Below are 26,151 nucleotides of genomic sequence, written 5' to 3'. Positions count from 1 at the left end.
CCCTTGCGAAAATTGGATATGGACCAATATACCTGGGCCCCAGTTTTGTGGACGGCTGTCTATATGACTAGTTGATACCCAAACTTTGTCCCCTGGTTTAAACTCCCACTCCGCAGATCGTCTCTTATCTGCCTGCCTCTTCTGTATGCCAAAAGCCTTTTTCAAATTTTCTCCAACATTAGCCCAGATCTTCTTGAAGGATTCCTGCCACTTCTCCAGAACAGGGAATGGAGAGGCCGTCACTGGTAAAGGAGAAAATTTGGGAGACTTCCCATTGACTATCTGAAAAGGCGCATAACCAGAGGACTAATTCCTGAGATTGTTATGTGCAAACTCAGCGAATGGCAGAAACTCCGCCCACTAGTGTTAAGCGTCCGCCACATAACATCTTAAGAACTGTTCCAAGGACTGATTAATCCTCTCCATCTGACCGTTGGTCTGCGGATGGTAACCTGATGAAAAAGACAACGACATACCCATCCCCTTACAGAAGGCCCGCCAGAATCTCGAGACAAACTGAACCCCTCTGTCCGAGATGACAATTTCCGGAATGCCGTGTAACTTAAAGATATTTTGAATAAAAAGATCTGCTAATTTTTGAGCAGAAGGGAAACCACTCAAGGACACAAAGTGAGCCATCTTACTGAATCTGTCAGTGACTACCCAAATGAGCGTCTTTCCATTGGAAACTGGCAGTTCTCCCACAAAATGCATGGAAATGTGCGTCCATGGCTCCTGAGGGGAGGGCAGAGACTGTAAAGTTCCGACTGGAGCTAGTCGGGAGGGTTTGCTCCTGGCACAGACGGTACAGGTTTTGACAAATTCTCTGCAATCTGTTTGTAATGATGGCCACCAGACAGCCCTACCCAACAAGTCTTGGGTTCTGGTGATGCCAGGATGTCCAGCATTCTTGTGTCCATGAAACAACTGCAATACTTTGGGCGCAAGACACAAGGAACATATAGAACCCCTTCTGGTTTCCCTTCTGGGGCTTCTAATTGGAAAGGACTTAGAAGGCTAGCAATATCTTCAACTATTTCAGTGGCTGCCAGGATGATCTCTTTTGATAAAATACTTTCTGGAGAAGGGGGTGGAGCAGTTTCAGGTTCAAAGCAACGAGAAAGGGCGTCTGCTTTGACGTTTTTACTCCCTGGTGTAAATGTAATTATGAAATTAAAACGGGAGAAAAAGAGGGCCCATCTAGCCTGTCTGGGGGTGAGTCTCTTGGCTTTTTCAATGTATTGTAAATTTTTATGATCCGTGTAAACAGTTATTATTATTTTTATTTAGTATTTATATAGCGCCGACATCTTACGCAGCGCTGTACAGTGTATATATATATATATATATATCTTGTCACTAACTGTCCCTCAAAGGAGCTCACAATCTAATCCCTACCATTGCCATATGTCTATATTATGTAGTGTAAGTACTGTGGTCTAGGGCCAATTTTAGGGGGAGCCAATTAACTTATCCGTATGTTTTTGGAATGTGGGAGGAAACCGGAGTGCCCGGAGGAAACCCACGCAGACACGGAGAGAACATACAAACTCTTTGCAGATAGTGCCCTGGCTGGGATTCGAACCAGGGACCCAGCGCTGCAAGGCGAGAGAGCTAACCACTACGCCACCGTGCTGCCCATGTTATTACATGCTCTGCGCCCTCCAACCAGTGGCGCCACTCCTTGAAAGCAAGCTTGATAGCCAATCATTCCCTGTTTCCAACGTCATAGTTTCTCTGGGCAGGGGAGAACTTTCGGGAAAAAAAAGCACGGGGATGAAGCTTGCCTTGAAGTCCTGAACGTTGAGACAATACTGCTCCCACTCCAACCTCCAAGGCATCCACCTCTACTATAAATGGATAAGTAACATCGACATGACGTAATATAGGAGCTGAACAGAATGCTTCTTTCAGAGAGGAAAATGCCGTACATGCTACCTCTGACCAATGAGTGGCATCAGTACCTTTTTTTGTCAAATTAGTAAGTGGGGTCACCACTGAAGAGAAACCCCTGATAAACTTCCTATAGTAGTTTGCGAATCCCAAAAACCTCTGCAGTGCTTTAAGCCCAGATGGTTGTGGCCAATCCTTCACTGCAGAGACCTTCTTGGGATCCATGGACAATCCTGACGTGGAGATAATGTATCCAAGAAAGGCAATCTCTTTTCCCTCGAAAACACATTTCTCCAACTTTGCAAACAATTGATTGTCCCTTAGTTTTTGTAACACATATTTCACATGTTGGTGATGTTCAGTGATATTTTTAGAAAATATCAAGATGTCGTCTAAGTAGACGATTACAAAGTGACCCAGTACCTCTCTGAAAATCTCGTTAACAAACTCCTGAAAAACTACAGGAGCGTTACACAACCCAAAAGGCATCACCAAATACTCGTAATGCCCCTTGGGAGTGTTGAACGCCGTCTTCCACTCGTCTTCCTCCCTAATACGGATTAAATTGTAAGCCCCCCTCAGATCTAGCTTTGTGAATACAGAAGCCTCGAAAACTTGTGTGAACAGATCATCAATCAACGGTAGTGGGTAACGATTCTTAATCGTGATCTTATTTAGACCCCTGTAGTTAATACAGGGGCGCAACCCTCCATCTTTTTTCTGAACGAAAAAGAATCCGGCCCCCGCAGGAGATCTTGAAGGGCGGAAAAAAACCCTTCTCTAAATTTTCCTGAATGTACTCATCCATGGCCAATTTTTCTGGGGGAGAAAGATTATATAAGTGGCCCCTAGGAGGCATGGTTCCTGGTTTCAAATCTATCGGACAGTCAAAGGGTCTATGAGGGGTAACTGATCAGCTGCATGGGGACAAAACACATCCGAACATTCTTGATATTGTGGAGGAAATCCTTCCACCTGAACTTTAGTAGAACATAAAATTATATTCTGTAGACAATATTGCGAACAGTAAGGAGACCAAGTAGTCAACTGCCCATCCCTCCAATCAAACTGAGGAGAATGTAAACGTAACCAAGGTAATCCTAATATCACCGTAGAGGTAGACATTTTTAGCACATAGAACTGTATGACCTCCTTGTGCAGAGCTCCTACTTGAAGCGAGAGAGGAGGTGTCTGGCACAGCGGGGACTTTCCTTGCAGAGGAGAATCATCTATTGCTGTAACGTATAAATGTCTTTCTACAGGAAGTATGGGAATATTTAGACTTAAAGCAAAATTCAGATCTAAAAAGATGGCAGTTGACCCAGAATCCACAAATGCTGTGGTAGAAAAGTTTTGCCCTTCCCAATTAATGGAGCAGGGCAATAAAATTTTCTCTTGTTTGGGGGTGAAACTAGTCCGCTTAGGGTGGTACCCCCAACCACACCTAAGCCGAAGAGTTTCCCGACTTCCTACCACAGTTTTGTGCAATGTGACCCTTTTCTCCGCAATACATGCAGAGACCATCTCTGCGTCTTCTGATTCTCTCAGCCTCAGTGAGGCGCCCGTGGCCTAGCTGCATAGGCTCCTCAGTCTCAACTGCTGCCAAGCTACTAGTACCTGAAACCCTAGGATACAAAGGATACCTGCCCTTCTTATTGTACCTAAGGTGTCTATCTATTCTGATAGATAGCGTTATGGCTTCATCAAGATCTTTAAGCTCTGGATGGCTAACCATCACGTCGATTACTGCTTCCGACAACCCATCTAGGTATCGATCAAGAAGTGCATATCGCTCCCATCTAGATGATACAGCCCATTTTCTAAACTCTGACACATAGTCCTCTGCTGTACTGCGTCCCTGTCTTATGTTTTTAAGTTTACGTGCGGCCGTGGCGGCACTATCCGGATCATCGTAGATGACCGCCATGGCTTTAAAAAACTCTTGGATGGACGAAAGGGCAGGATGATCGTCCGGTAAACCGTAAGCCCAAGTTTGGGAATCTGCGTGCAACAGAGTTTTTACAAGAGAAACCTTCTGGGCCTCTGTTCCTGAGGACACAGGTTTCATGTCAAAATAGGACTGAACTCTGTGGCGGAAGTTCTGAAAATCTGACCTAGAGCCTGAAAACTTCTCGGGAATGTTCATTTTAGGCTCACTAGGAGCCGGGGGAGGTAGGACATTAAGTGGTGGTTGCAGCCTCCGGACAGTCTCAGTCAGCTGAGTAATCTGAGCCTGCTGTGCAGTCACAGTAATCTTCAGCTGTTCTAGCTCTGCCCTTACGGTCTGAAGCTGATTGACCACTCCCTCCATTTTACTTCTTTATGGTCTGTGTTTATGTAACGATTGGTGTCAGCAAGCACAGATATTCTGATTATTGGTGATCTGCAGTATCACCAATAATACAGATGCTATACCTGATCATATGGTGATCTGCAGAATCGCCAATAATGCAAGTATAGTGTGACACTATACAATTGTATGCAAGAGGGTGCTTGGTACAATAGAGTATCTCTATAGGGCACAGAGACACAACCTCCAGCAAGCTGGAACAGCAGACAACAATAATAATATACAGCGTAAATTCAAGTCTGTGGAAATATCCACCACACCGTAACTCCTCAAAGGTGTGGTTACCTCTGAATAGGAACCCCATGTGTGAGATCCTCCAAAGGACGGAGTGGAGGAGTCTCGGACAATAGCAGCAAGGGTTTGCTAGTGGCGGTCATCTCAAAGAGGCAAGCCTCTGATAGAACCCTACAGTGGGAGACGTTCCACTGAAGGAAGAAAGGTCAGACAAAATGAGGTTCGGCAACAGATCAGGCGGCAGCAGTACAGAAATGTGAGACAAGAGAATAGTCGGAAACCAAACCAATAGTCGATAACGGTACAGTAGCTCTGACACGATTTCTAAGAGTATAAAGGCGTGTCTGGCGTGCGCGCGCACCCCCTAGAGGCAAGATGGCAGAGCCCTGGTGAGCAGCATGCCGGTGAGTTTGGAGCAGAGTGTTTGGACGGGTTTGCGCAGCAGATGCGGACGAATTTCCGCATCCCGCGTTGGAAGGTCCGCTTGCCGGACTGGATGCGACCATATTTCCGCAATCCATCCGGCGATGCGGATTTTTCGTTACACCAATGTACAGGAATCAGTGACAAAGCTGAAGCTTTGCCGGTGCTGGAACTTTCAACAAGACAACGACCCTAAACACTGCTCAAAATCCACTAAGGCATTCATGCAGAGGAACAAGTACAACATTTTGGAATGGCCATCTCAGTCCCCAAACCTAAATATAATTGAAAATCTGTGGTGTGAGTTAAAGAGAGCTGTCCATGTTCGGAAGCCATCAAACCTGAATGAACTAGAGATGTTTTGTAAAGAGGAATGGTCCAAAATACCTTCAACCAGAATCCAGACTCTCATTGGAACCTACAGGAAGCATTTAGAGGCTGTAATTTCTGCAAAAGGAGGATCTACTAAATATTAATTTAATTTCTTTTTTGTGGTTTCCAAATGTATGCACCTGCCTCATTTTGTTTAAACAATCATTGCACACTTTCTGTAAATCCAAGAAACTTAATTTTACTTCTCAAATATCACTGTGTCTGTCTCCTCTACGATATACAGTATTTAACTGACATTTTTTTATTGGAACAACCAACAATTTATACAGGAAAATCATGACGATTTACAAGGTTGCCCAAACTTTCGCATCCCACTGTATATAAAAAAATATGCGCTGTGAAAGAAGCAAGCAGTAGCAGAGTTAAACAGGAGAGTAGGATCAGCACCAGGCTTCGCAGATCAAGGCACAGTAAAAAAGGAGCAGGCTAGTAGCAAATTCAAGGACAGGATAACTGGTTCAGCAACAGGTTAGCAAGTTCAGATACAGGTACAACTAGGAACAGGTTCAGATTAGGGAATGAGTACAGGACATGTCCAGAGACTCAGGTCTGTGCATAACTGCTGTACAAAGTTCTGGTCACTAACAAGAGGGGATAGGCAGTTCTTAAATAGTCCAGGTGATTAGTAACAGGAAGCAGCTGGTGGCGTGCTTCTGCAGAAAGTGCTCCTGAATCACCTGCAGGCCAGAACAGGAACTGCAAGTCCCTCTTACAGTCAATGAAAGGACACCTGCTGGTGGATGGTGGAAGCCCAGGGTTTCCAGGATCAAGATATAGCCACCTGCTGGTGAATAGTGGAAGTCCATGGCAGTCAAAGTCAATACTGCCACCAGCAGGCAGGAAATAACAGTACATGACTCTTAAAACTCTCCTCCTAGCATATTGACAGCCACCCAATCAAAAATAGATGATGATCAGGAGGTCTTTGAATAAATCACAACAGAATGGAACATCGCCATGTCGACAAAAAAGGTGTGAGACCTGCACACTAATCCACTCCACTGACAGGATATCAATAACTGTTACACAACAGGAATACAAGGAGTACAAGGCACCTTTTCCTGTGATTCTGCTAATCTGGTATATATGATCATGTGTGCAAAATGCCCCAAAGGAACTTACGAGGGAGAAACTTGACAAATTATGCGTAATGCACTATCTAGACGTAGCGATCCGGTGGCTCGATTAGCCGCCGAATCGCCTCTTCCGCATCCCCGCGCGTACCCGCCGCGTCCCCGCTCGTCCGTACGTGCGTCGGATTCGATACCAGCTCGTCCCCACCGGCGCCGCTTATCTTCCGCTCGATTCCCCGCTAATGTACGCTCGCGTTTAATCAAGCGGCGGCGAGATCGGACCTGTCGGATCTTATCAATTAAGCTGCATCAACTTGATAAGTTACATCGCAGCGTGTAGACCCAGCTTAAAGGTATGAATGGGCACAGGAACACTATCAATGATACAAAATCTGATCTCCCAGTCCCTACACACTTTCATTCCCTTGGACACAGCTTAAATGATCTTCGGGTTACTGCCCTGGAGGGTGACTTTACATCACAGAAAGAGAGACTAATAGCAGAAGCAAAATGTATACATTGGTTCCAGTCTGTAGGTAAAATATTGAACAATGATACCTGTTTTTTACATTAGTATGAGGTTCATTGTATTTATTATTATTTTTTATTTAGTATTAATATACTGTAGCACCGACATCTTCAACAGCGATTTAAAGAGTATTTATAGTCTTGTCACTAACTGTCCCTCGGAGGAGCTTACAATCTAATCTCTACCATAGTCATATGTCTATTGGAGTCTAGGGACAATTTTAGGGGAAGTCAATTAACTTGTCTGTATGGTTTTGGGATGTGGGAGGAAACCAAAGTGCCCAAAGGAAACCCATGCAGACACGGGGAGAACATACAAACGCCTTGCAGATGTTGACCTGGCTGGGATATGACCCCGGGTACCCAGCACTGCAAGGCAAGAGTGCTATCCACTTAGTCACTTTGCTGTCATTTAATGTCATAATTCTTTTTCAGCCTAGACAAATCTTGCACCTATCCTGCTTGTTGTAGATATCTTTTGAACTCTGAATTTACGATGCCTCTGTGTCAGTCAGAGTCTCAGTTATGTGAGGATTGAGTAAACAAAGGGTCTTATCTATTTGTCAAACATCAGCTAAAATCCTCTCAAGACCCCATTTGGATGTTTTGTTTCAATTAAGGCATCTAAATGACATGCATTTATGTATGCAAAAAAATCCATACATCTCCCTTTGATGTCGCATGTATATAGATGTGGGCTCCAACACCTTGTCAGTATACAGGATTCAGGTCTGAGGAAGGTTGAATAGCCGAAAGCTTACTCGTATTCCTTTAAAGAGAACCCGAGGTGGGTTTGAAGAATATTATCTGCATACAGAGGCTGGATCTGCCTATACAGCCCAGCCTCTGTTGCTATCCCAAACCCCCCTAAGGTCCCCCTGCACTCTGCAATCCATCATAAATCACAGCCACGTTGCTGACAAACAGCTTGTCAGAGCTGGCTGTGTTTATCTCTATAGTGTCAGTCTGCTGCTCTCCCCGCCTCCTGCAGAACTCCAGTCCCCGCCTGCATCCTTTCCCTCCCTGCTGATTGGAGGGAAGGGACAGGGGCAGGGACCGGAGCTATGCAGGAGGCGGGGGAGCAGCTGAGACTGACACTACAGATGTAAACACAGATCCCACAGCACGGCTGTGATTTATGAGGGATTGCAGAGTGCAGGGGGACCTTAGTGGGGTTTGGGATAGCAACAGAGGCTGGGCTGTATAGGCAGATCCAGCCTCTGTATGCAGATAACATTCTTTAAACACACCTCGGGTTTTCTTTAAGTTACCCAATAAATGGTATTATCCTGACTAAAAACGTCTTGCATTAAACTAAGGTTTTTTTTTTTTGCTTTTCTTACTTGAGATTTGAGGCACCTCACCAGTCAGTAAGATGGTCTGTCAACATCACTAGCAGCGGACTGACAAGCAGAATGTATACAGAAGCTTCAGTCAGTCTATCAGTGGGGATTCTATGTTGATCAGACTTTCTGGAATCAATAGAAATCACCACTGAGAGCCATGGAGAAGGGAGACTTAGAATTATGTGTTCGTATCTGTTTCAGTGCACTGGACTGAAACCAAAATACAAGGAATTTTTCAAAGGTGAAGACTGCAGCGAGTTTTAAAGTACATTAGATAAAAAAAAAATATGGAGACTCAAAGTTGTAGCTTTTGGAGGCAGTGGGGTGAAACACAGTAAAACAACATAAAATATTTCAAATGTTATGGCTAGCTGGGCAAAAACCGCTAATGAGGTGAAAAAAAGATCCTCACAAAGAATGAAACATTTAGTTCCAGAGGCCTACGACTAACCAGATGGAAAAAACATAGAATAAAAAGTTCCTTTTTTCGCAACATGAATTGCTTCTGTTTATATTAGATATTAATAAATATGTCAGGAGAAAAATACAGAAGAGGGCATGAATTTTGCTCATGCATAAACAGTCAACGTAATATGGACAAGTCAAATATTTCACCACCCTGTCATCGCTGTAATGTAAAAATGAAAATGCATAAAAACATAAAAACATAAAAACACTGTAGCGGTACAACTCATTGTGGTCTTGCCTGAAAACTGAACTGGTCACCAGATTTGGAACAAGGTAAAGCACAGATGTCAGTAGTGGTTGTTACACTGTGTAAACCAATGGAATCCATATGTTTTCTGGCTTTTTCAACATTATTGAAAAAATAATACAGACAACGAAAAACACAGTGCAGCACCCAGCATAATGATGTAAGAAATAAATGCAAACACGGTGGATCGTATTGTCTGTCTGAAAACCCAAAAGTCACATTGGTCCTAATTTACTAATGGAGAAGACAGGAAATCTAGCAGATCTGTCCTTGTTTTTTTTCAACTATCTTCTATTAGGTGGCAAATATTTGCATGCTTTGCCTGCACCGCAGCAGACCTTAGCAAGGGTTGCTAAAACTGCTAAAGGATTGGACCTGAACTCAGAACTTCCTCTCTGCGCTAAAAGATACGCAAGAGCATAATAACTTTTAAAATAAAAACATTTCTTTATTACAGCTGATACAAATTCTGCAATAAATTTTCAGTGTCTTTACTTACTGCTTTCATAGAAGCAGACATAGGGTTAACAATCTGTCTTTACAAATAAGCTGCTTTGCTGAGGTAGCCAGCTGACACAGCTGACAGATCAAATTACGCATGTGATTAATCACAGATGAGAGGCACTTAGACAGGCTAAACTCTTAAAATACATACTGGGTGCATTTCTCTATGTTTTCCTTCTGTCCTGTGCAAGAGTTCAGGTCCGCTTTAAATAGTGGATGTGTGATTATAGATCCATACACCAACCAACAGTGATAAACAGCTTGGATTTAATATGGACATTTTTCACTGCTGATGCATGAATGAGACTACAATTGCAAGATTTCTATTTTACTAAGCTTTAGTCATTCTCAGTATGTTCTGATACGACCTAGGTGGTGGGTATAATTTTTGTTGCCATTTAATGGTTGGCAGTTTAAAAGAATTCCATGTTTTAGTTGCCAGTTGTGTGTGGTTCGGTGTTAGTCATGGAGAGAACCCATAGACATAACAACAAAAATTGTTTAAATAATACCATACAAATATAGTTCTGATCCAGTTCTGTATTGTGCCTGAAAAAGAAACTTAACGTTTCGAAAGCTTGAAAAGAAATATTGTACAGTTAGTCGTTAACTGTATTACTTAAATAAGTTTTGTTGTTATGTGTATGGAACTTTGGGTTGCTGAATCACTTAAAGTGTATCTGAGCTTAGAACTTCCTCTCTGCTCTAAAAGATTACGGACAGTATGTAACCAATCAGGGAAAACAAATTCTTTGTTACGATGTACAGAAATCCAAAAAGAAGCCTTGAAAATGTACTGGATGAACTTTCAGGGAGCAAAGGAAGAGTTAAAGCATCTGTCTTTCCTGTGCAGCCAGCTCTGACCAGTGCCTGGTGATGTGAGTCATGCCTACTGACTACACACTTGTTACACTCAACTGTATCTACAGTAAATAAACAAACACAGCTCAGTGCAGCTGATTTCTACAGCCGAATGACGGCTCACCGTGCTGCCGTACAAATTCGGGGTGGTTCTAAATACTATTAACCCTCCGAGTTGTAGCAACTCGGAGGGAGAAGTAATTCGGGGTCTGGCTTACCCATGTGCGGGGCACGGACTATAGCATTGTTATAGCCACGCCAAGCTTCAGTGCTACGCAAAACAAAGCAGGGTGCCAAAATCCTGGCTTTGCCAATGATAGCTCTCCCTCCCTATTCCCCCTCCACAGCAATTTTCACCTTTCAGCACTCTATCCATTCATTCGCCAATAACTTTATTACTACTTATCAAAGTGAAACGATCTCTATCTTGTTTTTTTCACCACCAATCACGCTTTCTTTGGGTGTTACATTTTGCTAAGAATTATTTTATTCTAAATGCATTTTAATGGGAAAAATAAGAAGAAAATTACAAAAATTCATTATTTCTCAGTTTTCGGCCATTATATTTTGTAAAATAATATATGCTACAGTAATTAAAACCCACACATTCTAGTTGCCCATCTGTACTAGTTATTAAAACATTTAAAATATTTCCCTAGTACAATGTATGTGTCAATCTTTTATTTGGAAATAAAGGTGCATTTTTTCATTTTTGCGCCCATCACTAATTACAAGCCCATAATTGCATAAATGACATTAATATACCCTTTTGACATATATAAAACAAAAGTTCAGTCCCTAAGGTAACTATGTATTTTTTTATTTGCCATCTTTTTATATGCATATAATTTTTTAGGTAACTATGGGAGAGGTGGGAGGTAAGGGGTTAATTTTAAATGTGTATATGGGTCTATCACTGACTCAGGGACTTAGATAAACTGTGTTCCCATTCATTCATCTCTCCTCTAATGGGGGGTGGCGAGTACGGCGGCGGGAGCACACGCGGGATCGAGTGGCTGCCATCCGCAGCCATTGACGATTATCTACGTGGCTGAGCAGGAACTGAAGTCCTGCCCGATGTAGATGTACTGTAAAGAACTACAAAAGTGGTTAAAGAATGTGGAATCTCATCTTAAGGCTGTGCCAGCAATCAGTAGGTTGATATTTTTTTTGCCCAATATGATCATTTTCTCCAAATTAGGATCTGAAGGGAAAATGTATTTTCAATCGAGTAAATGATCGGATCGGAAGCATATTGGATTGGTTGGAAAATATTGATCAAAATTCTATTATTCCATGTGTGTGTTGTTTCACTTCATTTTTGATTGATGTCCAATCAGAAAAGTGATAGGAAGTTTTATCTGAATTTGAAAACAAATGCATTTGTTTGTATGTAAGCTTTTCTCTATAACCGATCAATGTCAGATCTAAATATCGATCTGATCACTGATTCAAATAGGATCTGAAATGAAAATTGGAAGGCGTGAGCCAGGTTTTAGGCCAGTTTTACACTTATTTTTTGCCTTGCGATGTGTTACGATGCTATTGCCACATCGCAACACAAAAGTTTCAATCATATGACAATGCGCCGATAGGGTTATTTGCATAGTGCTGCCCCATGTTCAGTGACGGACTCCCATCTGGGCAGGAAGTACGTCTCTGGGATTTCCACCAGTCTGCACATGTGCTCCGCAACACACCATGCTCCATTGTTTACACTTATTGCGTCATCCATATACTTGCATTACCCAAAGCTCTGTGTGTTAAGCCATGTGTTAAGCGCGGTGCTTGTGGTAACGTGCTGCAGCCCCGGTCCGATCAGATACTTCTGGTGCACCCAAACGGACCACAATAATGTGTAAGTCTCCATAGAGCTTCATTGCTTTTGAGGCCCCTTGAAGTAGCAAAGGGCAACGCAACGCAGGTTTCACATACAAGTGTAAAATGGGCCTCAATGTTAAAGGGTACCCAAGGTGAGAGTGATATGGAGGCTGCCATATTTATTTCCTAAACAATGCCAGTAGCCAGTTGCCTGGCAGTCCTGTTGATCTTCTGGCATATGTATTGTCTGAGTCAAAACCCTGGAACAAGCATTTGGCAAATCCAGTAAAACTTGAGTTAGCTGAGTCAGAGTACCTGATCTGCATATGCTTGTTCAGGGTCTATGGATAAAAGTATTAAAAATACAAGATCAGAAGGACTGCCAGGCAACTGGTATTGTTTAAAAAAGAAATCAATATGGCAACCTCCATATACCTCTCGCCTCGAGTTCCCTTTAAGTGGAGGGTAGAAAACGTCAAAAGAACCGGTATATGGACAGAAATTTACTTGGGGTGCATTACTGTATTTTCCTGCTGTTTATTTGAAGGCATTACATATACTTATTTTGAATACACAGTCTTTTATCACCAGACATGTTAAAATTTATACTGAATGAGACGTTTTAATCCCTCTTCAAGCTTACCCTACACTGACAGAGCTCAGAGTATCGGTAACAGTGGATTTACGGAGCAGAACAGCTTTTATCATTGCCTAGGAAACATGCTGGACTGGTGGAATTTTTAGACACAGGGATGCATTTTATGTGTTACTTAGACAATATTGATTATGATAACACTTTAAAGTCTTATTGCCCTGTTATCGTTGACTATTCCTTGCCTTTGTTGTTTATAACACTAGCACATTAGAAGCTCGTTCAGTTAATTTAAGCGTAAATAAAAGCTTATTTCTCCTGAGAAGCGCTGGAAAGCGGGATTCCTCTTTCTACTTCCCTTCAAAACACAGCAAAGAATTTTGCTTTGGGCAAGAGAATGGAGAAGTCTTTGATATTTATGAGCACCAATGACAATTGCTTGTGTGGTGATTATTTGGAAATAGAAGACTGTTTTCACAAAAATATGATAGAAAAGCACAGGGACAGGGCGAGAAAGAACTGCATCGCGTTTGACTTACATTCAAATAATGCCAGGTTCTGCTAGTGTAATGGTAGTTGTTGGAATGTTCAGGTCACATGAAGAGTTAAAGCCCACCTCTAGCTGAAAGCCTGGGAGGAAGGGTTAAAAGTTCTAACCGTTTGTTGACACAGCTTGTGCTCCTACTGCAAAAAAAAATGGCCATTGAGCTCAACCAAATTTTGGGCCCTCAAAAAACCCAGCGAGGAGAACGCCAGCGCATACCACTAAGGCTGCATCTGAAGTGAATGTTAGCACTTGTCTTGGATGCAGGGCATGCATTTTTCAGTCTGGCAGGAGCGGTGTATGCCTGTGCGATTAACCATTCAATTGCAACATGTGTATAGGGATGTGCAGCCTTTCCCCCCACCTTTCCTTAACTTTGTAACTATGTAACTGTCATGTTAGCTGCTCCCAGCCCCTCCTCCTGAGTTTCCTGTTTGCATGATAAGTAGTAGCAGATTTGCATATGATTTGCATCTGAATTGAATGCGAAGTGTGCAGAAAATCTATTTAGGTGCTGCACACTGAGCTGGTGGTCATTTCAGATGCAACCTTAGTGGTATGCGCTGGCGTTCTCCTTGCTGTTCATCCAAATGTAAGTTACACATTTTTTTTGCTTAGCTGCTCCCAAGGTTTTAAATTTAGGTTAGGTCACTTGCCCGGAAGTTTGCCTCACCGTGGCGCAAGTGTCTAGTATAATATACTTTGCATGCAAACCATATTGGAAGCTACAGTTCCTCCTAGTTTAATAAATGTTAGCACTTGTCATGGATGCAGGGCATGCATTTTTCAGTCTGGCAGAGGTGGTGTATGCCTGTGCGATTAACCATTCAATTGCAACATGTGTATAGGGATGCGCAGCCTTTCCCCCTACCTTTCCTCAAAAAACCCAGCTGATCTAGAGTGATTAAAAAAAATACATTGAAAATGCCTGCGCCATTGTTATAGGATGCACAATCTTTCTGATGCAGCATAGCTGCCAATCACACATGTCAAAAGACCTATTTAAAACAATGTTCCTGGAGTTTGAAATGCATCATATCCACTGTTCAAACTTCAAGGGGAAAGGCACAGTGTAAATCGTTCTGAAAAGACTGCAGCCTATAAACAGTATTTCGTGAAGGAAAGGTTAAAGTGTTTTCCTCTTAAACGATACCAGAGCTGAAGTACTTTGGATTCTCCTTCACCCCCCTCTTTTGTGGTCTAAATCCTCTGTCGCGGCTCAGTCCAGGTCGTGTGCATGCGCAGAGCGCTCCTGACCGGGCGAGCCTGCACACTACTGCCTGATAGTATAGACGGGAAAGGGGAAATGGAAAGGAGGCGTGTGTTTGTAAAATCGAACCAGAAACTTCACCAGAAGAATGTTTTAAAGGTATTAAGCGTTCAATTGTATTCAAATATCAAGAGATAATAAAATTATATAGAAAAATTGGAGAAGCAAAAAATGACAAATTAAAATCACAATGGATTTCTCCTGAGAAATAAATTGAGGGCAAATTCACAGTGGCGTTTTAATGCGACGTTGAAGTCGCAACACATCTGCATTTAGAAGTAACGCACTGCAAGCAGTGAGTTACTACAACGCAACATTTTTCAATGCAATCTTAACTTCGCACTGTGAACGTCCCATAGGATTATCATTGCAGTGCCTTAAGCTGCGTGATAAGACTTTATAACGCAGCTCCGCAACGTGCCACTGGGAATGCGACCTCAAAGTGCACACACACCGCTTTCAAAGTTACTAATAATGTTCATAATAAGTGAAGCTATGGTTCACAGAGTCCATCAAATGAAAAAAACCCATATATTAGGGGCAATCAAGGCACAGGCAGCATGTCAAATGCAATCCAAATAGAATTAAATCCAAGTTGGGCTCAGAGGTAACTGCATCCAACAAATGGCAGTCTTACTTTCCAATGTGGTACATGGAGAAGCACAGAGTTGGTAATTAGCACAGTACAGCAAAAAGTAGACGGCTCAGCAGGCATGAAATAAAGCAGATCAAAATGCAAATATGTATGCAGGCAGATGGAGAAGGCAAGTGATAGGCGAATAGATCCAGTTCAAAGCAGCTGGGTTTAAAGAGGAACTCCAGTGAAAATAATGTAATAAAAAAAGTGCTTCATTTTTACAATAATTATGTATAAATGATTTAGTCAGTGTTTGCCCATTGTAAAATCTTTTAAATACCTGATTTACATTCTGACATTTATTACATGGTGACATTTTTACTGTTGGCAGGTGATGTAGCTGCAGCATGCTTTTTTTGGCAGTTGGAAACAGCTGTAAACAGCTATTTCCCACAATGCAACAAGGTTCACAGACAGGAAACTGCCAGGAGTACCACGGTCCTCAGAGTTTCTTGTGCAAGGAATTTTGCCACAATATCAGTCATGCAGCGCCCCCTGATGGTCTGTTTGTGAAAAGGAATAGATTTCTCATGTAAAAGGGGGTATCAGCTACTGATTGGGATAAAGTTCAATCTTTGTTTGGAGTTTCTCTTTAACTCCAGTTAATTACCTGTTTGTGTAATGAAATCTCACCACCCTGCATTATAGCCAAAGATTCATGTGTTGCTTGTCCAGATTGCTTTTCAGCCAAAGCTGTAGTCCATATTTGTGAAGCTGTGATTCGGATGGTTATGGAGTAAACCCGTGGAATGCAGGAGCTCTCAAGGTGTCATCAGCATGCACCGCCCGACTCCAACCACCTGTACTGAACCGTGGCGGTGGAATTAGACCACAGAGGAGGGGGACGGAGGAGCACCCCTTTTTATTGTAAGTACTTTAGCTCTGGTATACCCTTACCGTCCTCCCTGGGATAGATAGTGCATCTAACTAATCGTGCAAGGGAGCTGCTAGTACCTACATATGTACCATGCAAACCCACCAGCAAGCTGTGTGTGTTAAGATCACTAATAGGGGAAAAGGCAGAGCACAAGATAAAATCCTAGCCACAAAGGATCAAATACAATTTAAAAAAAAAACACAAAATCCAGGCTCCTCACCTTGAGCTAGGACATTTAAACACTTGCAGATTTAAAGGTGTTCTGTGTTGGTGTGCTGCAGGTAAAAACAGACACTTACCTGGGGCTTCTATCAGCCCCGTGTAGCAGTCATGTCCCACGCCGTCCTCCTCCGATCTGCCGTTCCCCGCCGCCGGCACTAGGCAATTGGTCGTCTAACACAGATGAATAATGCGTGCTCCCGTTCACCTCAACAGAAGCTTACTGTGCAGGCGCAGTATGAAGGTTTCTTGTACTGCGCCTGCGCAGTATGCTTCTGATGTCATGAGTGAGCCGCAGTTAGAAAGCATGCCACGACCGGAGCCAGCGGTGGAGAACGGCGGATAGGAGGAGGACGGCGTGGGACATGACTGCTACAGGGGGCTGATAGAAGCCCCAGGTGAGTGTCTGTTTTTACCCTCAGCACCCCCACACAGAACCCCTTTAATAGTGAGGTTCTGGAAGGGGTGTGGCTAGGATTTTATCTAGTGCTCTGCCTCTTCCCCGATTAGTGATCTTAACACACACAGCTTGCTGGTGTGTTCGCATGGTACATATGTAGGTACTAGCAGTCGCCTTGCAGGATTAGTTAGACACTGTCTGTCCCAGGGAGGACAGTAAGGATATGTGCTCCTATTCCTTAGATAGGTTTTGATGCACTGAATGCGTGCATGTTTATGCTATGCATGTTACAGGGCCAGAGTTAGGACACATACGACACTGGACTACCTCTACGCGGTGTATGTGACTACGCAAGAGACTTTATTCTTGTAACGAAGATCCCAGCTTTTAACTTAGCTGTAGGGACAGCATTGATTGCTACATGATTTTTATGAATGGATTCGCATGAGGATTTGCATGAGTGTGCGGAAGTTTATTTTGAATAGATAATCACAGTCTGCTTAAACTAATACCACACAAATAATTAAATGTTTCCATGTTTTTATTGAACACACCATGTAAACATTCACAGTGCAGGTGGAAAAAGTATGTGAACCCCTAGACTAATGACATCTCCAAGAGCTAATTGGAGTGAGGTGTCAGCCAGCTGGAGTCCAACCGATGAGATTGGAGGTGTTGGTTACAGCTGCCCTGTCCTATAAAAAACACATACACCAGTTTTTGGGTTTGCTTTTCACAAGAAGCATTGCTTGATGTGAATGATGCCTCGCACAAAAGAGCTCTCAGAGGACATACAATTAAGAATTGTTGACTTGCATAAAGCTGGAAAGGGTTATAAAAGTATTTCCAAAAGCCTTGCTGTTCATCAGTCCATAGTAAGACAATTTGTCTATAAATGGAGAAACTTCTGCACTGCTACTACTCTCCCTAGTAGTGGTCATCCTGTAAAGATGACTGCAAGAGTACAGTGCAGAATGCTCAATGTGGCAAAGCCGAAGGTAAATACTCCATCCTGCTCCTCCTGGACCTCTCCTCGGCATTTGACACTGTCGACCACTCCCTCCTCCTCCACTCCCTGCAGCTAATGGGCATTCAGGACCTAGCCTTAGCCTGGATCTCCTCCTACCTCTCCAACCGCTCCTTTACAACATTGTTCAATGGCTCCTCATCCACTTCTGCACCCCTTTCAGTTGGTGTTCCTCAAGGTTCCGTCCTAGGACCCCTACTGTTCTCACTCTATACTGCCTCAATTGGCAAAATCATCTCCTCCATGGGTTTCAACTACCACCTGGATGCCGAGGACACCCAGATATATCTCCACACCCCAGACCTCTCCTCCTCTACCATGGACAAAGTCTCTGCCTGCCTCACATCCATTTCCTCCTGGATGGCTGCCAGGTACCTGAAGCTTAATTTGGACAAGACTGAGCTTCTAATATTCCCACCCCGCACAGCTGCACCCCTCCCAGATCTGCACGTCACTATTGAAAATACTACCATCCGCCCTACCTCCCAAGCCCGCTGTCTAGGCGTTACTCTGGACTCTGAACTTTCCTTTACCGCCCACATCCAAGGTATTGCCAGATCCTGCAACTTCCACCTCCGCAACATCTCCAAGATCCGCTCCTACCTGTCCCCTGACACCACTAAACTCCTTATCCACGCCCTTGTCATCTCCCGCCTAGACTACTGCAATTCTCTTTTATCTGGCCTCCCCTCTAACCGTACTGACCCACTTAAATTGGTAATGAATGCGGCAGCCAGACTGATACATTCTTCTCACCGCAGCGCCTCTACAACTCCGCTCTGTAAAGCACTACACTGGCTCCCCATCAGCTTTAGGATCAATTTCAAAATCCTGTGCTTTGCCTACAAATCAGTGCACAAAACCTGCCCAACCTACATCTCTGATCTGGTCCACAGGCACATACCAGCCCGCCCCCTCCGATCCTCCAATGACCTGCGCCTAGTCGCACCACGCATAACTCAGTCACACGCACGATTGCAGGACTTCACCAGGGCTGCCCCTACTCTCTGGAACTCTCTCCCACCAGCCGTCAGACTCGCCCCCACCTTTAATACCTTCAAACAAGCTCTCAAGACTCACCTCTTCACGCTCGCATACCCCCCTACACCAGCACCATACGTTCTGTTAGACCCCCTCTCAAAAGACGCACCTGTTGTCTCCACCCCACCCTTTAGATAGTAAGCCTCCGGCAGGGCCCTCCTCCCTAACGTATCCAGCTTGATTATGCAATCTTACTCACAACCACCCCTCTTGTAGACTCGAAAAGTCTCTATTTTGACCTATGACACTGTATTGCTATCAAATCATTTGCATGATCTTGTTTTGTTGTGAGTTTCCGTATGTTCTACCTGTATGTTAACCCATTTATCTGTTGTGCAGCGCTGCGTAATATGTTGGCGCTTTATAAATACAATAAATAATAATAATAATAATAATGTGGTGAAGAAGAATCCTAGAGTGTCATCTAAAGAATTACAAAAGTCTATGGAATATGCTAACATCCATGTTAGCAAATCTATGATACTTAAAACACTAAACAAGAATAGAGTTCATGGGAGGATACCACAGAGGAAGCCACTGCTGTCTAAAAAAAAAAAAAACATTGCTGCTTTTTAACCACTTCGGGATCGGCCGCCTAACCCCCCTTAAGGAGCAGGGCATTTTGCGGTGGAAGGGGGTGCGCACGTTTGGGGGGGGGGCCGGATCCCCTCTGTGGCTGGGTGGGCAGTGCCCCCCCCCATGGTGGCAAGTGTCCCTCCTGTAGCTGGCAGCCATCACTTACCTTCCAGGCTCCGGCGATGAGCAGTAACCCCCTTCTTCTCCGGCCGGCATCTCCGCTCCAAATGACGCGCAGGTCGGGTCGCAGCTTGATGACGTGATCTCTACGATCCAACGGTGATTGTAGTGATCACGTGATCAGCAGCCATACACGATGGCTGCTGATCACTAGGGGGAGATGCCAGCTGTCATATGACAGCTTAATCTCCCCCTCCGGGTGCGCACGATCGCGTCGAGAGCGGTTCTTTATTGCGGATGTTGAATCAACGTCCGGTCAGAACGGTACCACCACCTGCCGGACGTTGATTCAACCTGCGGCGGTCCCCAATAGGTTAAAGTTAGCAAAAGAGCACCTGGATGTTACACAGCAGTACTGGCAAAATATTCAGTGGACAGATTAACCAGTTCAGCCTTCAGTCGTTTTCACTTTATGCATCTGAGCAATGTTCACCTCCCATTCATTAGTCTATAACTTTATCACTACTTATCACAATGAACTGATCTATGTCTTGTTTTTTCCGCCACCAATCAGGCTTTCTTTGGGTGGTACATTTTGCTAAGAGCCACTTTACTGTAAATGCATTTTAACAGGAAGAATAAGAAAAAAACATTAAAAAAATCATTATTTCTCAGTTTTCAACCATTATAGTTTTAAAATAATATATGTCTCCATAATTAAAACTCATGTATTGTATTTGCCCATCTGTCCCGGTTATTACAGCGTTTAAATTATGTCCCTATCACAATGTATGGCGACAATATTTTATTTGGAAATAAAGGTGCATTTTTTCCGTTTTGCATCCATCACTATTTACAAGTTTAACCACTTGAGGACCTAGGGCTTTCTACCCCTTAAGGACCGGCCACTTTTTTTCCATTCAGACCACTGCAGCTTTCACGGTTTATTGCTCGCTCATACAACCTACCACCTAAATGAATTTTGGCTCCTTTTCTTGTCACTAATAAAGCTTTCTTTTGGTGCTATTTGATTGCTCCTGCGATTTTTACTTTTTATTATATTCATCAAAAAAGACATGAATTTTGGCAAAAAAATGATTTTTTTAACTTTCTGTGCTGACATTTTTCAAATAAAGTAAAATTTCTGTATACATGCAGCGCGAAAAATGTGGACAAACATGTTTTTGATAAAAAAAACCCCCATTCAGTGTATATTTATTGGTTTGGGTAAAAGTTATAGCGTTTACAAACTATGGTGCAAAAAGTGAATTTTCTCATTTTCAAGCATCTATGACTTTTCTGACCCCCTGTCATGTTTCATGAGGGGCTAGAATTCCAGGATAGTATAAATACCCCCCAAATTACCCCATTTTGGAAAGAAGACATCCCAAAGTATTCACTGAGAGGCATAGTGAGTTCATAGAAGATATTATTTTTTGTCACAAGTAAGCGGAAAATGACACTTTGTGACAAAAAAAAAAAAAAAAAAGTTTCCATTTCTTCCAACTTGCGACAAAAAAAAAATGAAATCTGCCACGGACTCACCATGCCCCTCTCTGAAATACCTTGAAGTGTCTACCTTTCAAAATGGGGTTATTTGTGGGGTGTGTTTTCTGTCCTGACATTTTGGGGGTGCTAAATTGTAAGCACCCCTGTAAAGCCTAAAGGTGCTCATTGGACTTTGGACCCCTTAGCGCAGTTAGGCTGCAAAAAAGTGCCACACATGTGGTATTGCCGTACTCAGTAGAAGCAGTATAATGTGTTTTGGGGTGTATTTTTACACATACCCATGCTGGGTGGGAGAAATATCTCTGTAAATGACAATTTTTTCATTTTTTTACACACAATTGTCCATTTACAGAGTTATTTCTCCCACCCAGCATGGGTATGTGTAAAAATACACCACAAAACACATTATACTACTTCTACCGAGTACGGCGATACCACATGTGTGGCACTTTTTTGCACCCTAACTGCGCTAAAGGGCCCAAAGTCCAATGAGTACCTTTAGGATTTCACAGGTCATTTTGCGACATTTGGTTACAAGACTACTCCTCACGGTTTAGGGCCCCTAAAATGCCAGGGCAGTATAGGAACCCCACAAATGACCCCATTTTAGAAAGAAGACACCCCAAGGTATTCCGTTAGGAGTATGGTGAGTTCATAGAAGATTTTATTTTTTGTCACAAGTTAGCGGAACATGACACTTTGTGGAAAAAAACAATTAAAATCAATTTCCGCTAACTTGTGACAAAAAAATAAAATCTTCTATGAACTCACCATACTCCTAACTGAATACCTTGGGGTGTCTTCTTTCTAAAATGGGGTCATTTGTGGGGTTCCTATACTGCCCTGGCATTTTAGGGGCCCTAAACCATGAGGAGTAGTCTGGAAATCAAATTCCGCAAAATGACCTGTGAAATCCTAAAGGTACTCATTGGACTTTGGGCCCTTTAGCGCAGTTAGGGTGCAAAAAAGTGCCACACATGTGGTATTGCCGTACTCGGGAGAAGTAGTATAATGTGTTTTGGGGTGCATTTTTACACATACCCATGCTGGGTGGGAGAAATAACTCTGTAAATGGACAATCGTGTGTAAAAAAATCAAAAGATTGTCATTTACAGAGGTATTTCTCCCACCCAGCATGGGTATGTGTAAAAATACACCCCAAAACACATTATACTACTTCTCCCGAGTACGGCAATACCACATGTGTGGCACTTTTTTGCACCCTAACTGCGCTAAAGGGCCCAAAGTCCAATGAGTACCTTTAGGATTTCACAGGTCATTTTGCGGAATTTGATTTTCAGACTACTCCTCACGGTTTAGGGCCCCTAAAATGCCAGGGCAGTATAGGAACCCCACAAATGACCCCATTTTAGAAAGAAAACACCCCAAGGTATTCCGTTAGGAGTATGGTGAGTTCATAGAAGATTTTATTTTTTGTCACAAGTTAGCGGAACATGACACTTTGTGGAAAAAAACAATTAAAATCAATTTCCGCTAACTTGTGACAAAAAAATAAAATCTTCTATGAACTCACCATACTCCTAACTGAATACCTTGGGGTGTCTTCTTTCTAAAATGGGGTCATTTGTGGGGTTCCTATACTGCCCTGGCATTTTAGGGGCCCTAAACCATGAGGAGTAGTCTGGAAATCAAATTCCGCAAAATGACCTGTGAAATCCTAAAGGTACTCATTGGACTTTGGGCCCTTTAGCGCAGTTAGGGTGCAAAAAAGTGCCACACATGTGGTATTGCCGTACTCGGGATAAGTAGTATAATGTGTTTTGGGGTGTATTTTTACACATACCCATGCTGGGTGGGAGAAATACCTCTGTAAATGACAATCTTTTGATTTTTTTACACACGATTGTCCATTTACAGAGTTATTTCTCCCACCCAGCATGGGTATGTGTAAAAATACACCCCAAAACACATTGTACTACTTCTCCCGAGTACGGCGATACCACATGTGTGGCACTTTTTTGCACCCTAACTGCGCGAAAGGGCCCAAAGTCCAATGAGTACCTTTAGGATTTCACAGGTCATTTTGCGGAATTTGATTTCCAGACTACTCCTCATTGTTTAGGGCCCCTAAAATGCCATGGCAGTATAGGAACCCCACAAATGACCCCATTTTAGAAAGAAGACACCCCAAGGTATTCCGTTAGGAGTATGGTGAGTTCATAGAAGATTTTATCTTTTTTTACAGTTTCTTTTCACGTTAGCACTAAAAACATTCACATGACAAAGGCCTCAGCTGTTAAAGACCCCAAATTTTGTTCTCTCGCTTGTCACGTTTAAAATGATACCCTACATGCATAATCAGATAAGTTTTTGGGCACAAAGCACAGCAGACTGTTAACCACAAGCAGCTGGCGATCGGTGTTAACACAGGTCACCAGCGGCTAACACAACGAGATTGTTAGTACCACATTCCAGCAGGCTGTGGGGTTAAGCCCCTCTGCCAACGTCAAGGCCAATCTCCTAGAGGGGTCCCTACACTACACTAACCATGGATGCGTGTCTTTAACTAGGCACGTCTAATAACGGCATACTTACTTGAGGTTGCTCGTGGGGGGCGTAAGCCAACCTCGTATGCACAATTGGCCAAATGTCCAACATTGGATAAGAAGACAAAGAGCAAACTTACTTCAGGTTGCCCGTAGGGGGAGTGAGCCAACCTCGTATCCACAATTGGACATACGTCTGATATTGAATTAAAAGCCTGAGGGGGTGGTCGTAATTTATGCTAGAGGTCAAAAGCTGGAAGATCATGAGAGTGTGATAAAAATGGGCCCAGTATAATCAAAATCTTAATAATGAAGGACTGAGTGATAGATTTCAAAACATGGTTTAAGGCAAAGTCCTGGTTTGGAAGGACATTTTGGGCAGTAGTAACGGCTGTCCCTTCTGATTTTGTGTTTCATACACACCCTGCATTTTTTCTGTGGATACTGTCTTGATGGCGTAGCGGGGATTGGATCCAGAAAATGCTTGTCGCGAATTCTAATAATGTCTTCGGAGGCATGTGGGTCTGTTGTTACGGGAGTGTAGCCAGATTCATAAATCAGGGACAGGACAATCTGGTCCTGGAATTTGATAAACCTGACCCGGTTGTCTGCTTTATTAAACAGGACAAAGGCATTATGTAAGGCCATCTGCAGTAAATGAAACGCAAGTTTTTTGTACCAGGCCTTCCGTTTACGTTCCAGTAAGTAAGGGGCCAGCTTCTGATCCGCCAGGTCCACACCTCCCATGTACTTGTTATAGTTGGTGACTGCCACTGGTTTCACCACTACTTCCCTGCGGGACCTTACTGTTGTTGTTGCCTCAGTGTGTATCGTAGACAAGAACATTACATCTCTCCTGTCTTTGTACTTTAAGGCAAGGAGCTCACTGCTGCGATAGCTGAATGACTCACCCCTGTTTAGTCGTTTGTTTACAACTTGTTGTGGCAGGCCTTTTCTATTTGCCCTCACTGTACCACAGGCTACAGTCTGGGCACTGTACAAAAATTTGAAGAGAGGGACGCTTGAATAATAATTATCCATGTATAAGTGGTAGCCCTGGTGGAGCAAAGGGTTTACCAATTGGATAACAATTTTCTCGCTGGAACTCATGTAGGGTGGGCATCCGGCAGGCTGGAGTAGGCTGTCCTTTCCCTCGTAGATGTGAAAGTTATAAATATAGCCATTCCCACTCTCACACAGTTTGTAAAGTTTGATTCCATATTTGGCCCGTTTGTTTGGAATATATTGTTTAATCGATAGCCTGCCATGGAACGAGAATAGCGATTCGTCTACGGCAATATGACGCTCTGGCACATAAACATCAGCAAACTGCTGGTTCAGATGAGTTAGCAGAGGTCGTAATTTGAAAAGCCGGTCAAAGGCTGGGTCCTCACGCTGAAGCATGTCTGCATTATTGTTGAAATGCAGGAAGCGGAGCAGCATCTCATACCTCAGTCTTGGCATTATGGCATAATACATGGGTGTATCATAATTTGGCTGTGTGGTCCAGTACTGCCTTAGTTGGGGTTTCTTCAGCAGTCCCATGTTTAATGTTAGGCCCAAAAAGACCTTTAACTCCGTAGGGTTTGTGGGGATCCATCTGGCTGACATGGCAGTTGGATTAGCTGCTCTGCATTGCTCCGCATACAAGTTGGTTTGATCCGCAATTAGCTGCAACAGGGAATCCGTCAAGAACAGCTGATAGAAATTAAATGATCCGTAGCCACTTTTATGCCACTTCTTCCTGTAAAGGGGGGCACGTTAGGGGTTTCCATGGCAGAAGGTGACCACTGAGGGTGCAGCAAGTCCTCTGGCACTGGGGGTCTCTGTGACACCCTTGCTGCTCTTCGCCTGACAGCCCTCTGTCTGCTGGGTTGGGGTATTGACCTCTCATCTGCTGAGGTGTCACTGTCACTGGATATCACAGGAACAGTGCTCCTAGCCTGCACCTCTGCTCTAGGCCGTTGGGCCGGTGATGGTCCAGCAGAGTCAGAATCGCTCTCAGAGTCACTATCATCCAGTGACTCTGAGCCTTCCCCTAGAAGCCAATCTGTGTCGGACATGTCCGTCATGTCTGACTCCTCCACTGCCTCCTGTGTCTCCAATTCTTCCTCCCCGCTATCCTGCAGAATGGCGGCCGCCTCTTCCGCGCTGTATAGCCTCTTCGGCATGTTTAGTTGCAAAGTTAGCCAAATAGCTTGGTCCAAATCTATAAAGACGGGTAGGGCAGGTGAAGAGAAAAAAAAGGGATTTTTTTTTTGACTAGGGAAAAATAATGTACTTAGGCAAAATATGCATAAATTGTATAGATGGCGAAAAAAAAATCATTTTGGGATTGAAAAAAGTTGAGAAAAGGGCTTAACTGGGTATACCAATGGTGATAAGGAGTTAACCACTTGAGGACGCTGTATCTCTGGCCCCCTCAGGTCTATGAAAAAAAAATCCGAGCTGAGATCATAGTGATTGGCTGCAGCAAAGACAGACCGGTGCAAGCAGCGAGAGCGAGCTGAACGTGCCGAGAGTGATAGAAATGTATTCCCTTGCAAGAATACCAGCTCAATCACTGCCATCCAGCAGCAGTTAAAAATCAGTTCTGCACAAATATAAAGTACTCCTAAAGCTGGCCAAACACGATACAATAAAACGATCCAATCTTACAGCATTTCAGTCAAAATGATCGTTGTACCGAAA

The 26,151-nt window shown here is 43.4% G+C and overlaps 1 protein-coding gene across 1 annotated transcript; it reads right to left on the bottom strand.

Moving 5' to 3' along the window:
* Positions 1-23,763: 23,763 nt before the first annotated feature.
* Positions 23,764-25,005, bottom strand: LOC137562528 (piggyBac transposable element-derived protein 4-like). Its single transcript, XM_068273986.1, has one exon. The coding sequence runs from the start codon at positions 25,003-25,005 to the stop codon at positions 23,764-23,766; it is 1,242 nt and encodes a 413-aa protein (XP_068130087.1).
* Positions 25,006-26,151: the final 1,146 nt, after the last annotated feature.

The sequence above is a fragment of the Hyperolius riggenbachi genome, chromosome 1 (genome assembly GCF_040937935.1).
Source record: "Hyperolius riggenbachi isolate aHypRig1 chromosome 1, aHypRig1.pri, whole genome shotgun sequence".
Lineage (NCBI taxonomy): Eukaryota > Metazoa > Chordata > Amphibia > Anura > Hyperoliidae > Hyperolius > Hyperolius riggenbachi.
The sequence above is the reverse complement of the archived record's forward strand: the minus strand, read 5'-3'. Positions and strand labels throughout refer to the sequence as shown.

Bases quoted from the DNA above. Each gene is read 5' to 3' on its own strand.
- LOC137562528 (XM_068273986.1), bottom strand. From the start codon at position 25,005: ATGGGACTGCTGAAGAAACCCCAACTAAGGCAGTACTGGACCACACAG.